Below are 16,208 nucleotides of genomic sequence, written 5' to 3'. Positions count from 1 at the left end.
GACGCTGTATTCACTTATACCACCTTATTGTCAGTTCTTTAGTTTGTGTTACAGTGGCTATTCTGAGCTTCATTTAATAGCTTTTTCATGTCAGAAGAAGAAACAAACTGAAGACAAAAATTCAGAAAGTCCTTAGCAGAATGTCTGAAGTTAAAATGCAGTTGGAAAAACTTGTGTGTACCTTGATAAGCAGGGGACAGAACAATGTGTAGTATTTTTTAAAAGTATGAAACATGAAACAAATTGAGTCCTGTGACTTCAAGATCTTAATACTGCTAATTTATTGTAAAACCACCATTTGTTTATGTGTAAAACATGTTACCAGTTTTCAAGTAGTAATAACTCATAATGAGCATCTTCAGTTAATTTAACTTTGATTTGTTCTTGAGAATGTAATGAAAGGGCTACAGCCTGCAAATGCTGCTTGTGGCTCTGTGTTAGCTGTTGAGAATGTTTACTGATTGTAGCTTTGTCCCTAAAGAGACAGTTCTTAAAGCAGTAAATATTTTTATATTCCCATTCTTGCCTTTATTTTTAAAGATTTAAAAAAGGAAGAACAAACTACTGTGTTCTCTCTTTACTAGTAATAATCTGAAAAGAAATTGGGAACCCTGGATGGTAAAGGAGATGTCTTTCCCACTCCAACCTGCCTCTCTTCACGCAGGAAATTCCAGTCCGTAAATTTAGGCACTGTGGATTGCATTTCTGTCAATTCAAGTAGAAAATACATCCACCTTTGCTTTTGGTCCAATATTTGTCACTGTTTCTTAAATGTTCTGAAAATCCAGTGCAGATCAATGTTGTCAATGTAGGTGCTCATTGACTTTGGCAGAGTTGTGGCCTAAGTAAATGAATTCCCTTTTTAGCTTGTATTTGTCCATCATACAGAAGACAGGGTAAGGGAGTGTAAGCGTAAACTTACAGCAGTGTAATTGGTAGTTTGAAAGCAGCTCTGCTATCTACGGGTATTTGCTGTCTCTCTCATGTATAACCTGTGACCTAAAACAGTTCATGCAAAATTGAAGGCAAGCAAGGCAGGAATCAAAGAAAAGGCAGACATAGCGAAAGGAAGAGAAGCAGAAGGGTTGCGTGCTCATTTTTGCCTCTCTTACTGTTTTCTTATTATCTTCCCTCATACATGCAAACTGTATTGTTGATTTATAGTTAATTTTTATTTTAGGTTTAAAGTTGATTATAAATAGTCCTTTTAAATAATTAGTACAGTAGAATGTGGAGTATTACACTCTTTACTTTTAATATCCGTATTTCTCATGTTTTTGTTCTCTAATGTAAACAGACACATTGGCATAACATTTTTCTTGCATGAAGGTAAATGTCTGAGTCAAAGTATTTCAGTATCTCAACTTGTCAAATGGTGATTGAAGTAGGAACAAGCCATTTCCTCTTGCTTTTTGTGCTGACAAGTTGCTTTGTATTGTCTGATAATGATCCTACTTGATGAACACTTTCAAAGATATAAAATAGTCTTATTTCTCTTCCCTGTTAGCTTGGTGACGTGATGGTGGACATAGCAAGTAACATTATGTTAGCTGATGAACGTGTTCTGTGGATGGCACAAAGGGAAGCCAAGGCTTGCACTAGAATTGTACAGTGTCTACAGAAGATTGCTATGTATCGGCTTGCAAATGGAGCTCAAGTTTATTCTACTGTAAGTATAAATTTATTTATTTAGAAGACATTTTTCTGGCTCTTGAGTTTCAATAGCTTTTTATTTTTCTTAATAGATGTTGGCATTATCTGAAACGCTTGCTATTTCTGTAGGGAGAAGAGAAATACCCTGAACAGATTTATCCCTGCCAGATAAACAGAAACAGTTTTCTGGTGGTTTTTTCTGTTATGGTAGAGAATCCCTTTAAGATGATTTATTGTTCTTCCTGTGGTGTGTAAAATTATTTAATGTTTGGTTTTTGTTGTCACAGTATTCTCCAAATATTGCTCTTGAGGCTTATGTAATAAAGGCTGCCGGTTTCACTGGGATGACATGCACCGTATTTCAGAAAGTGGCTACATCAGATCGTACAGGACTCAGTGATTATGGGAGAAGAGATCCAGATGGAAATCTAGATAAACAATTAAGCTTTAAGTGCAACGTTTCAAATACGCTGTCAAGTCTGGCTTTAAAGGTCTGATACTCATTGTTTCCCTACTGACTTTGTAATATCTTAAATATGAACCATTTGGAAAGCAAGCTTATATTATTAATTTCTAATGTTAAAGTAGCATTTTTGCATAATCCAGAATGACTGTGACAAGAGATAATTAAAGTGACAAAGGATAATAAAGTTTGATTATAGAATAATTTTTAATGGACACAATTTTTAATGAGTAGGTGTGGTTTTCTTTATTAAAACATCTTAAGTTGAAAGATGCTTTCAGACCTTTTCATAAGTATGGAAATTGAAATGCTCCCTAGCTCATAATAATACTTGGCTTTATTTTGCTGTATTTTCACCTTCATTACATATTAAACCAGGTATTATCAGTCTCCTTAAATATCTGAAATAGTCTGCTCAGAGTGATACTGTAATTAAGCATGAAATAGAAAATAGACCTGAAAGGTTTTTATTTGTGTGTGTGCGCGCGTGTACACACACACATATATATATGTGGGTGTGTCTAGAATGAAAACACTTCCTCATATTCTGTAAAAGTATTCAGTTACATTTCCCATCATACCAGTTTGCTTTTAGCACTTAATGTGCTTGAACATCACTGCAGGGTGTATATTTGAAATGACATTTATGTAATTCTGTGAAATTACATGCATGCTTCCCCACCCAAGTATAATTTGTATTCAAGTTATCAAAACCTGTTTGTATACAGTGTTTCATTCTGAATGGTGCTAATGCACATATACAGCATTTCTCTTTGTCTGTTTGTCTTGGTTGCTGCTTCTAGTTGCAAATAGTCTAATCTGGGTATCAAATTCAACTTTAGTCTCTGTAACAAGTAAGGTAACTACAGAATCTTAACTTTTTTTTTCTTTTATAAAAGTGTTAAGACTTTAATAACCTGATTCAACTATTTTATCATGGATTACTTCGAAACACTGTCAAGGAAGTTTGTCAGAATATGTAGTCTGCTAAATGCATTCATCTCTGACTCTGTTCAGTTGGAGGAGTTGCTAATTTAATCTCTGTAAAGAATTTAATTTTCTCTTTAAAACTTTAAAAATCTGTTTATTTCTAGAACACAATTGTAGAGGCTTCTATCCAGTTGCCAGCTTCCCTTTTCACCCAAAAGCAAAAAAGAGAAATCAGACCAGCAGATGAATCTGTCTACAAGCTTCAGCTTATTGCATTTCGCAATGGAAAGCTTTTTCCAGCAACAGGAAATTCAACAAATCTGGCTGATGATGGGAAGCGTCGTACAGTTGTAACACCAGTTATTCTTACCAAGATAGGTTTGTTTTTTATTATTACCTTTTTATGATCTTTAAAACTAAGAAACATTTTTGACTCCTTTGTTTTGATTAGTGTATACCTAATAAAAGGTTTTTAGTATCGAATGTGTTACATGTTGAGAAATTTACGTGCAAATACATTTCTTTTGTAACAGATGGTTTAAACCTAGCCAGTCGCCACGTTCCTATAAATGTGACACTGCGGCGCATTGCGCATGGAGCAGATGCTGTTGCAGCTCAGTGGGACTTTGATCTACTGAACGGACAAGGGGGATGGAAATCTGATGGTTGTCGCATTCTCCTGTCCGATGAAAATATTACTACCATTCAGTGCTACTCCCTCAGCAACTATGCAGTTTTAATGGTATGACACTTAGTATTACATGTCTCTTTCTAGAACTTAAAAATATTCAAAATGCAATTCTGTGGGGTTTTTTCTTGCATTAAAGAAAATGAGCATTCCCACATTCCATTTCACATAAAACTAGACATAAGAAATAAATCTTCAGTTTTTGCTTGTGTTGATATAAGTGTCGATGTAAGGTGAGGTTTAAGTGTAAATCTGTCAAAGTGGAGTTAATTGCTGAATATACTAGACATAAAAGAATTTTCATATGAAAAGTATTATAGGAAGCCATTTTATTGAGCTACTTAATCAAATGGGCTTTTATAAATTTTAGTCTAATAATGACAGCTTAAAATAAAGGTAAAAGTCGAAAAAAAGTATTTTCTCTGTGTCAGATTAAAATTGTTAGCTTTGTCTGTTGATAGGAGTGTTTTCCCAGGTTGTTTTTTTTTTTTTTGCTGTGATCCATAACCAGAGATGGCTATTTCACTGCAAATTAGCTATTAATTCACTAGTATGTAGGTCTGTTACCAGAAGACATTGATTGAAAAAGGAAAAAAAAAAAAATCAAACCACTAAGTTACTAAACAAAGGTTTTTTTGAAATACTGCTTTAAAAATAGTGTCTGAACTCTGCTCTTAGCATATTGATGTCAATAAAATGGTTAATGAGTTCCAAAATATAGTGACAGTTGAAGAAGGGAGTGAGACACCTTCTTTTTAGTGCTCTTCAGCTATGAAGTAGGATTTCTTCTTTGTCTGTTCCCAGAGCTCTTTGTTTCAGAATTTGGCCTGGGAAACTTCCCTTTTTAGAGATGGTGAGTGCTACCCTGCTTATCAGTTATCACCACAGATGCTAAATGATAAAATGTGATACAAAAAAATGGTAGGCTGGTAGGAAGCTGAGTGAAATATTAAGAGGTTTAGGAAGTCCTGTTAACTTAAGTGTAAACTTGGTATGGGTTTTGTTGTAGTTAATGTTCTCTGTATGGAATTAAATAGATATTTTTATGTAATCATACATGGAAGAAAGAGGATTTCTTTACAATTATCAGTGCATAAGAAGTTGCTATTTTTGTTTTGCAACTCAAATTTTCAAAAATCTTCCTCTTAAGAGAATTAAATAGTAGGATACCAAAAAGCTAAATGTAAAATTAAGATTTACATGCTAAGCTTTTTAAAAGAGCTCAAAGAGAGCAACTTTTCACTTTATCCCTGAAGGTACGGTTTTAAATGACTTCAAACTGCTATAATCCTATAGTTGCCTTCTTTGATATTTTTTAAATATATAATCTTTTCCTAAAACATAACAGCTGCCTTTAAAATGGAATTAAACTTCATTTGTATGTGTGTATCCATGTAACGAGAGATTATGCTTTAAATTGGTCACATTTCTGCCATCTGGAGGAAGAAAAATGAAGACCATATTCAATCTGCTGCTGTAAATTACTATTTCTAAATTAATACATGGTAAGATTATATCAATATCTTATTGTGAGTTACATAGAGAACTGTTGACAATCAGAAATCAAAAAAGTCGGAGGAAGGGGCAGCTTTCTTCCATTTCTGCCAGTGGCTCTCATTCTATGCGTGCTCAAAACTGGTATTCCTTAAATATTTAGCTACTTCCCAAAATGTTAGGCTGTAGGGACTGGAGAGGAGGGGATAGTTAGAGGAAGACAGAGGGTAACGCCCATCTGTTAGATGTTCCTTGCACACAGTTAATACACTGCAAAAGCTCTGGATGTCTAAGTAGCTGCTGAAAAAGGTTTTCATAATGCCTATCCATATATTTACTAAAAAAGCCATAATAGCCATTTCATTTGTAGACTTTCATAGTGTTGTGAAAGTCTGGGTTCTGCTCCCAGGCTCATAGTTTTGGGTTCAGTTTTGGAAATTTGGCTTTTAATTCAGCAGTTGTCATTAACATCAAATACATGAACAGTAGTGGCAGGAGGGATCTGAACGCAATATTCCATCATCCTGGCTGGTTGGCAAATGACTTAACCAGAGTTATTTCACTCTTTTTCAGTTTACTTTAGTACATGTGTAGAAGAAAGCAGGTTGTAATGTACTGACCCGTCTTTATGTGTTTCAGAACATAATGGAAAGTCCTCTCTGATAAGGAAACGCATAACTGAGTGCCTAGCTTTCTAATCTAGTGATTTAGGAAGATACAGTTACAAAATGTTGTATTTATTTGGAAATAATTTTAACCACTCTTTAATAACAGAAGTGATAACCAGGAGGCTCAGCTGAAATATCATTATTATAGGCCTAGAGCAGAGGAAAAAAACCCAGCAGTGGTAGTTGAGAAGAAGTAGTTCTGCTAGTTGGCTATAAACGCCCCAATGTTCTTCTTAATGTCATCTCTACTGTTATTTTACTGTAATTCTTTTTTATTAAATTATTATTTAGGATTAGTTTAGCTCAGAAATAACATTATCAGGTCCCCTCACTCCTTTTAGTAGGTCTGATTAAAAATGTCAGTGCAATCTGTAAGAATTCCATTGACTTGGTGGGTATTGGGTCAAGGCCTTTGCTAGCCAGGCTAGGCTGAGTTTTCTCAGATGTCTTAGAAGATTATTGTAAATCTTGCAATTTTGTAGCTCTTGTTCTCTAAGTTCACACCAATACACGCATGACATCTTGTTACCTGTCACCGATCTGGAAGCAGCAACAGGAATTATCCCACAGTTTCTGTTCTCCAATACTCACTGGCTGTGTGTGACAATACATTTGCTCATGCTTGTAACAGCAATGAGTTCCTAGGGATCTCCTGGATATCAACCAGGCCATGGGTAGTGTTGAAATCGGATGACACTGGCTGCCTGAGGCATAATATCTTATGATCTTTCTCAGAGTGTTTTTTCCAGGTGCCAAAGAAAACCAAATACATAAAAATCAAACTGACAATCTGATTAAATTAGTTTGAAATGAGGTTGCTGAGTTAGTTAGGAATAACAGATTTATATTCTGATGAAAGAACAATTGAAGGAGTGGTGAAGAGACTGCTGAGACTAATTTAATTGTAAGCCTCAACTCAAGAACTCTTTGCCTGTCCATGAAATCAGATTACCTGTCTTAATCTTAAAAACAGATTGTATATATATCACTGTGATTTTTCTCAAAACAAACTGAAGCTTCCTCCTAATATTCTAGTGTTGTTTGTGAATGCCAAATTTGTTCTTTTGCCCAGCACACGTTTGAACTTTGCCAACTCTAGAGATTTAAGAGTGACTCTCACTTAGTATTATAGGTGAGAGGATTGTCTTTATCCTCTCTGTTCTGAAAAATTCTTTTTAATAGATTTTTTTCCACTAATCTTAGTTAAGCAAATTTGTTTTATTTAGTGCTGGAAGGGACTGACTTTTTTTTCCCTGGTGTTCATTACCATTATGGAACTGGAACTCTAGTGAATTGTAACTGCATCAAAACAGAATTATTTCTTCTTGCAATTCTTGTTAGTAAATGAAAATGTCACTCCTCAGATGTTGTTTGAAATACTGCTATGCTTTAACAGTCCAAGGTTCCATTTCATGCTTACTCCTTTGATGGGTGGGTACAGGAAACTTGAACAGTGCTAAAGGGCTGTTGAACTATTTGAGTTATCAACTATCTATTCCAGTCAAGCAGTAATCATAGAATAACAGTCTGGCAGGAACATCTGGGTGTCATTTGGTCCAATTACCTGCTTGAAGTTTGATCAGCTTCAAAGTCATAACATACTGCTCCAGGTCATATTACAGTTAAGCTTTGAGTATCTCCAAGGACAGAGATTACACAGTCTGTCTGGGCAGCATATGACCACTTTCATCAGAATTTTTTTCTGATGCTGCTGATAATGTCCATTGCGTCTCATCATGTCATGGTTTATCTCCAAGAAGAGTTTGACTCAGTCTTCTTTATACCATCCTAGTAGGTAGTTCAGTATAATAATGAGATTTCTCCCATCTTCCTTTTCTTAAAGGTGAACAAACCCAGCTTTTTCAGCCTCAGACATTGTGTGCTTCAGCCTGCTAGTCATCCCAGTGACTGGTTAGACTTGCTCCATCCAGTGCCTTTCTTGTACTAGGGAGCCTCAAACTGAAGACAGTTCTGCAGAGGTGGTCTCACAGTGCTGAACAGAAGGGAATAATCAATTCACCTGCTTGCTGTGGTTTTGCTAGTACAGTGAAGTGCAGCCTTGGGCTGCAGGCTACACATCTGACTTGTAGTCAACTTTTGTCTACCAGTACCCTCAAGTGGTTCTTTGGTTGCTTTCTATTCAGTCCAGTGCCCAGCCTGTGTTGTTGCATGCATGGGGTTATTCCATCCCAGATGCAGATCTGTTCACATTTTTTCTTTGCTAAATTTCATGATGTTTTATCAGCCCATTTCTCTGGCTCACCAGCATCCCTCTGAATATCCTCCAGTCTATTGATCAGTCTTCCCAGCGTATAGCATCATCTGCAAGCTTGCTGAGGGCACTTTCTGTAACATTCTTTGGGTTGTTGCAGAAGATAATCATAACTGAAACACATAGTTCTGCATGCTATACTTACAAGTATTTTAAGAAGAAAGTGATGTGTATCTATAAGCTGCTAACTTCTCTGTATATTCAAGCATATATGAAGTTTAAGTCTTCTGTAAGATGTGTGACTGCATTTATAAAGGTCAGCCAGAATAGCAGGTAATTGTGGAAGAAAGCCAGGAACATCAAATAATAAATAATTGGGGGGGAAGGGGGGGAGGAATTTCATCTAAAGGTTCCTGTTACTTCTTTATTTTGTTTCCTGTGCCATTCCCCCTGCTCCCACAAAATGAAGATGTAAGGTGGACTAATGTTAATTTTGTTTTTGTTGTCAGGACTTGACAGGAGCTGAATTATATATGCAGCCAGCTGATCTTTTGCATCCAGTAATTTATGCCACTGCCATGGTTTTGCTAATGTGCCTGTTGATGATCATAGTCAGTTACATATACCATCACAGGTATGAATCAAAATTACTAGACTAAAAAAATCAGTTTCATAGTGCTTAGGACTATTTTTTCTTTTCGATAGGAACACGATACAGTAATCTGCCTTCGTTTTTTTTCCTATAAAATTTGTTGGTGCAAACTAACAGTTAAGCAAGTAGCTATTTCATTTGTTCTTGAGTATGACAATTTAGCTCTTATAGCCATGTATCTCTTTAATTCTTCACTTTTGCTTCATGATGAAAGAAGAAACCACTCAAGAATGATGGTAGAATTTAACAAACTGTTCAGCCTTTTACATTTCTATTAATGTAAAAGCTTGAAGCCTAAAATTTTTGTATCAGGCCCCAAATAGTTGTATAAAGCTAGTTAATAGGAGGGTGTTTTAATTTCTTGTGATGAAGACCAGAGATTATATTTGATTACAAACTACGTGGTACTCAAACAATCATTAACAGTAATTATCTCTCATTTATCACAAGTGTATCTTGATAGTTTCTGAAAGACAATAATGCAGCTGTGTTTTATGTTTAATTTGTTTCTTTTAACAGTGTGATCAGGATCAGTGTAAAAAGCTGGCATATGCTAGTTAACCTGAGCTTTCATATTTTCCTGACATGTGTGATGTTTATTGGAGGCATAACTCAGACCAGGAATGCCAGCATTTGCCAAGCAGTAAGTAATCATGGAAACACTTGAAGAAATTAGTTACCAGTGTCATACTCCTATATATACATGTAGGCCCCCCTTGCCTCCTGGAGAACAGTAGTACTGTACAGGCATTTTCATCAGAATGTAAAATTTAGACCAAAAAAAATCTTTTTTTTTTACCCTAAAGTTTTCTGTTGTATTTTCATCTAGCCATGAAGATAAAACTAGTTCGTTACTTGAAAACTGGAAAAGTATTTCAGAATTACAACAGAAATTTTTTTTGCCCAAAATGCTATCACAAAAAAAGTTTTACCAGTTAGTTTTATTTTTGAGACTTAATTATTACGAAATTGTTTTGTAGGCTTGTACGTGGCCTTTACAGACCATGTGAAAATTGATTTCCACAGGTATTAAAATATTTATTTCCATTTGCTTAGTATAATCTAAAGGGAGGGAGAGAGAAGTGTTTCAAGTCAAAGACCCATGTGTTCTCTAAAACATCACTAGCATTATTGAGACTCCTCTTTCATAATGATTTGTTCTTCTAAGATTTGGCCATCTCTAATTCAGTTGCAGTGTTTCAGCCTAATAATATCGGTGCTGCTTTGGAACAATATCAGGGGAATTTTTTTAATGTTTTTTTCCATGCAGTGTTTCATAAAAGTTTTTAATCACTCACTATAATATTCCAGTGCTTTTCATTTGGATTTACAGTAGTTATTAGGTTGACAGTTCAGTGTTGCAATAAAACATGTCCTTGACCTTTCTCTTACAAATATAAAGAGAATGCTAGTCTGTGTGCATGCATATGTGTGTGCACACACACATGCATATATGGACAGGAGGAAATAGTTTGACAGACTGTAATCTTTTTCCTTGCTTTCTTGGAGACAGTAATCCTCCAAGAGAAATTCTGTGATATGGATGGGTTTTTTAGGACTTGTGCTTTTACTGGTGATTGAAACTTGCAAAAAACCCACTTACAGTCATGTTAACAGAAACTGAAGTGTCACCTCTTCCATGCATGTGTGCTGTCATTTAAGGGATATATAGATGAAACCTACTTCTTGCAGTCACTTCATCTCAGTGTTGGCTTATAAGTAGGGAAATACAGGGCGACCAGATTGTACCTTTCCTCAACAAAACCCCAGGGACTTGGGAATTCCTGGAACTTCTTATAAGAAAATAATGTTTAGTTTGTAAAATAATGCAGATGCAAAAGGATCTGACAGACAACAATTTTCTTAACAGTAGTGCCCAATCAGTCTGTGAGGTTGACTTTGCGTTAATGTTTAGACTGGTTAAATATGTAAAGTATGACACTTTATTTTTTTTGCATTATGTTTGTCAGCTGTCTATATTTTGCCGCCTGCTACGTAGTTACCACAGTATCATTAGCTTGCTGTTCCCTTAGTTGTTTCAATTTGAATAATATCTGCAACACAAGACATTTTAAAGTTAAGTGTTTCATAAAATACAGAGTTTCCTAATGTGTATGATTGATATGTAATCTTAAAAATGTTGTCCAGCAAAGTTCTTCCCACATTAAGTTTTCCTTCCACTAGAGGCAACTGCAGCTATGTAGCCTTTCCAGACTCAACTGATTTGAAGATGGGTTTGTGTAACATATTTTACCTTTTTGAAAACCACAATGACTTGACATTTAGAACGGTCATAGTAAAATAAGAGGGTTTTTTTTTCTCTTGAACTGAGCTTTTGAAAATTCAGGCTTTATGCAAGTTGCATGTTCGGCGATTAATTTTTTTAACTTGGTAGAAAGGAAATGTTTTGGGCTTCATTTTTTTTTTTTTTTAAGGTTGGGATAATTCTCCATTATTCCACTCTTGCGACAGTGCTGTGGCTGGGAGTGACATCTCGTAATATTTACAAGCAGGTAACCAAAAAAGCAAAAAGATGTCAAGATCCTGATGAGCCACCTCCTCCACCCAGACCAATGCTGAGGTGAGCCTATTGTTTGTTTCTGCAACTCATTATGCTTATACTATGATCAGAAAATGCAATGGGTCAATACTGTTTTTTTGCAAGTGCCTTTCATAGGGGATTTTCTTTCCAGGTCTGTAAAGACCCTTCCAGATTTTTCTGTTTCTCAGTGTTGTGTTAAGGAGGATTAGGTGAAGGATGATTGGTCTTAGCATGTTAACTGTTCTAATGCTGTGTTCCTGATTTGTACATTAAGGAATTGGTAATGTTTTGGCATCACCACTGGGGCTTTGATTAGGACCTTAGATAGCAACACTTCCTATTGAATTATCATAGAAGAAAGACTCTGGAGAACTGTGTTATTGCACAATTAACAAACACTGCAATTTAAGTAAATGAAGTTTAATTAATGTTTTCCAAAGATTTCTTACAAATAATTTGAAAAATAGGTATCAGTCATTATAAAATAAAAATAGTGTTCTTTTGTGAAGCATTCCTCTTAGAATTTTTATTTCTGAAATCACTGAAATGGGACAAACTAATTATCTGTGAAATTCACCCTATCTGAAATACTCTTAATAGAAAACATTAACATACTTTATTCTTATAGCTTACTGAGGCTCTGGTGCTAAGCTGAAATTCTCCACAGGGTGGCAGACGTTGATTAACTTTGAGTTGTAGGCAAATATTTAGAAAACTTGATTTTAAAGTACAGAGACTGCAGAAAGTCAGAAATGCTTTTCTGAATATCATCAACTAAAATTTGCATTACTATATACAAGCATATAGAATTATTTAATTGATAAGTTAGAAGGTAGAAGGTTAATATTTATACTGCTTGAGTACTGTGTTTGCTTTTCTTAGCTTTTATTATTTTTCTTTTAACAAAAAGTAAATCTGTTGTATTCACTGTAGGATATCATGTACGTCACCAACTGTGCGCCTTCCAGCAGGGTACTGAGTAGCCTTTTTAACATCTGTTGTGGTTTTTGGGTTGTTTTTTTGGTTTTTTTTCATTCCTTATTATTTGTCATGGAGTTTTTGCTTTGGAAAATGTTACAGTAAAATTACCGGCCTCACAGGCTCAGCTCTGCATAGACATAAACATGTACATACCACTTCAGATCTGGGCAATTCATCTGTGACAATAGTAGTAACTCAGGAGACAAGTATCAGAACAGAGCAAACATGCTTAATATTTTTCAGATATTCTCGGTGTCCAACTTCTTGTAGATCAAGGATTTCCTCAGTCAGAGAGATGTGTGATGTTTTTGCATGGAACAGCCACAGAAGGATTTTTTTTTTCCATTCAGTTGTCTTTTAAACTTATGTTCAAAACAAAACTACCCATAGTGGCATAGGGCAGAGAGTTTTGTGCAAGAGTTTCTTTCTTGTTTGGAACAAGTCACCTACTGTTGTCAGGCCCCCTGTTTCTTGAATTTAGAGAGACAAAACAACTGATTCTCTGTTTGCCTCCACGCTGTTTATATTCCTCCTTCATGTGCCTCTTCAGAATTACAAAGGGTCTTTTGGAACAGAAAGAAACACCCTTGATAAATGTATGTAGGTACCTATTTTTCTCCTTATTTGATATATGTAGATTAGTCTGCTTTATGTTCTTTGGGTTTAAAGAAGTCAACCCTGCAGATGATAGACATGACATGCTGATCTTCAGTTCCTGCAGGTGGAACCTGTTAAGCTGTTCATACCTTCATACCTGTTAAGCTTCCTTCCCCTCTAGCATAGATAAGCTTTATTCTTTATTTTGGGAAATTCATTGTATGTGAGACAATTTTGTTGGTGGTGATGATATTCACTCAGTGTGTTAATGGGACTTTGTCACAGTCACGAACAGGGTGGAAATAAACTTTGAAATGGATCTAGTATTCTTCAGAAAGCTAGTGTAGACATTAGAAGGGAGATTTGCTGTGGTTCACTATAGCCATGTTGAGAAGGTAGTGCAACACTTGGCACTGGTTGGAATGTCTTAACTGTGAAAAGCTTTATGCCAAGTATATTGCATTGCCATGCCAAGCAAGAGGGTGTAAAAATAACTGAGGTCCTGAACTGCCAATCACAAGAAGGAAATGGAGTTTGTGGTGCAGAAATGGTATTTTGTTGAGCAGACTCCAACCAAGACAAAAGGAAACAGTTTCAATTTTTTCTTACGTAAAAGAACTGCATTACAAAGAGCCTTGCTGAAGATCTTATTAATGGGATACTTCATGTCAAGCATGAAATAAAATAAAAATACATATTTTTGTATTTTGCAATTTTATTTAAAATACTAATATTTCTATTACTATAATACAAATATTTGCATTACTATAATATAAACAGTTTTCATTAACATTGCCACAGGGAAGCAGGAGGTATATACTGTGAGATTAGAGTGCACTAAAAATAAAGAAATAAAAACAACACGAACACCACCCACCAAACCCCTCCACACAAAAAACCCCAAAGTAACAAGAGTTCTTACAACTGATCTTCTGAATATAGTGTCTGTAGTATTAGGCAAGTTCATCTCTGGAACAAGAGACATACCACTTACTATTTTCCTTCTAAGTTTCTGTATTCTTTTCCAGCAGTTTACAACTTTTGACTGCCAGCTTTTGGCAATATAACCGTGTATACCTTCGTTCAGTGCCTGCGAGGGAGGTGAGCTGCTGTTAGATAGAGGTGGTTTACAACAGGAGGAAAGAAATTGTAGCAGGAAGACTTAAAAAAAAATTGATATTGCCAAAGCCAAACCTGATTCACTCTATTTTCTTAAAGAACTTGAATGTTTCCAGAATCTTGGAAAGCTCTCATTTCCTTCATGGTGACTGAATAAAATCCATTGCCATGAAGCAGGCACTGATATACTGGCTTTACTTTTTAGGTTCTACCTTATTGGTGGAGGGATCCCCATCATAGTTTGTGGAATAACAGCAGCAGCAAACATACGAAATTATGGCAGCAGACCTAATGCTCCTTAGTAAGTACCATACAACAGAGCTCTGTCGTAAGATTTCATGGGTTTGCTTTTGTAAGTATTTGTTGCAATTAATTATGATTCTTTCAGAAAATGTAACACAGCCAAGATAATTTCAAAGTACCATTAGGAACTGATAAAGCATAAGTGACTTGTGAGAAGATGTTCATTTTGATTCTTTGGTTTGTTTCTTTTCCAGTTGCTGGATGACTTGGGAACCTAGCTTAGGAGCATTTTATGGACCAGCTAGCTTTATAATTTTCATAAACTGTATGTATTTTCTCAGCATATTCATACAACTAAAACGTCACCCTGAACGTAAATATGAACTTAAAGAACCTGTTGAGGAACAGCAGCGTCTGGCCACCAATGAACATGGGGAACTGGCTCATCAAGATTCATTGTCGGTGTCACTAGTTTCTACGTCTGCTTTGGAGAATGAGCACAGTTTTCAAGCACAGCTGCTGGGAGTGGGCCTTACTATGCTTTTGTATGTCGCTCTGTGGATCTTCGGAGCTCTGTCAGTTTCTCTGTATTATCCCATGGACCTGATCTTCAGCTGTTTTTTCGGGGCAACATGTTTAAGCCTCAGTGCCTTTCTTATGGTACACCATTGCATTAACAGGGAAGATGTCAGGCATGCTTGGATAACGACTTGCTGCCCTGGAAGGAGTACTTACTCAGTGCAAGTAAATGTTCAGCCCTCTAGTTCCAGTGGAACGAATGGAGAGGCCCCTAAGTGCACCAACAGTAGCGCAGAATCTTCATGCACAAATAAAAGTGCATCAAGCCTAAAAAATTCTTCTCAAGGTTGTAAACTAACTAACTTACAAGCTGCAGCAGCTCAGTGCCACCCCACTTCTCTGCCATTGAACACAGGTCCTCAGCTTGATAACAGTCTCACTGAACATTCAGTGGATAATGACATCAAAATGCATGTAGCTCCCTTAGAGGTACAGTTTCGGACAAATGGGCACCCAAGTCGGCATCATAAGAACAGAAGCAAGGGACATCGTGCTAGCAGGCTTGCAGTATTGAGGGAATATGCATATGATGTTCCCACAAGTGTGGAAGGAAGCGTGCAAAATGGCTTACCTAAAAGTCGACAAAGCAACAGTGAAGGGCATTCAAGGAGCCGAAGAGCGTATTTGGCATATAGAGAACGTCAGTATAACCAATCTCAACAGGATAGCAGTGATGCTTGCAGTACACTTCCAAAAAGTAGCAGAAACACTGAAAAAACAATAGCTACCAACAACAAAAAAGATATTCTAAGGAAACCAATAGCGGTTGAACTTGAAAACCAACAAAAATCTTATGGCTTAAATTTAGCCATTCAGAATGGACCACTTAAAAGCAGTGGGCAGGATGGACCCTTGCTCACTGCAGACAGTACTGGCAATATTAGAACTGGCTTGTGGAAACACGAAACTACTGTGTAGCATTATAATTCATTGTGGGACAAATCCATATGAACTGTGATTACACATTCCTTAAAGCTATTAACACTTTTAAAGACTGTTTACAAACTCTAGGTACTTCATGCAGGGAGGGAACAAAGATAGCAAGGGATTGTATGCATTATCTTTGCTGTTTTTACAAAGATGAACTTTTGGTATTTTGTGAAATTTTTTTTGAAATGTCAGTCTTGAGAGATGCAGAACACAACTTTGTACGTTTTTAGTTTTACCTGTAACCCTGCAGATGTGTCCACAACACATTTCAAATTTGTATTTAAATGTATAATAAATAGTATTTTCCCCAGCAGCCCAATGTTGGACTTATTTGTTGGGGTTTTTAAAGATTATTGCACTGAATGTCATCTTGATTTTACTACTTCAGTATCTGAAACTTACGAGTTACTAAACAAAATATTTGTTGTCTGAAATAGACAACGCAAATAGCTCTGTT

At 36.0% G+C, this 16,208-nt stretch overlaps 1 protein-coding gene across 1 annotated transcript in view; it reads left to right on the top strand.

Annotated features, from left to right (window-relative positions):
- Positions 1–15,772, top strand: part of ADGRA3 (adhesion G protein-coupled receptor A3) — a 57,235-nt gene extending 41,463 nt beyond the window's left edge. Inside the window, exons 11-19 of the mRNA XM_059817679.1 lie at positions 1,508–1,669; positions 1,941–2,144; positions 3,211–3,424; positions 3,580–3,788; positions 8,618–8,742; positions 9,280–9,403; positions 11,196–11,341; positions 14,205–14,300; positions 14,497–15,772. Of these exons, the coding sequence (XP_059673662.1) occupies positions 1,508–1,669; positions 1,941–2,144; positions 3,211–3,424; positions 3,580–3,788; positions 8,618–8,742; positions 9,280–9,403; positions 11,196–11,341; positions 14,205–14,300; positions 14,497–15,739 (2,523 nt within the window). The 3' untranslated portion in view covers positions 15,740–15,772. The remainder of the gene's footprint in view (positions 1–1,507; positions 1,670–1,940; positions 2,145–3,210; positions 3,425–3,579; positions 3,789–8,617; positions 8,743–9,279; positions 9,404–11,195; positions 11,342–14,204; positions 14,301–14,496) is intronic.
- Positions 15,773–16,208: the final 436 nt, after the last annotated feature.

This window comes from Gavia stellata, chromosome 5 (genome assembly GCF_030936135.1).
Source record: "Gavia stellata isolate bGavSte3 chromosome 5, bGavSte3.hap2, whole genome shotgun sequence".
Taxonomy (NCBI): Eukaryota; Metazoa; Chordata; class Aves; order Gaviiformes; family Gaviidae; genus Gavia; species Gavia stellata.
Note: the sequence above shows the minus strand (reverse complement) of the source record. Positions and strands in the feature narration are given on the sequence as shown.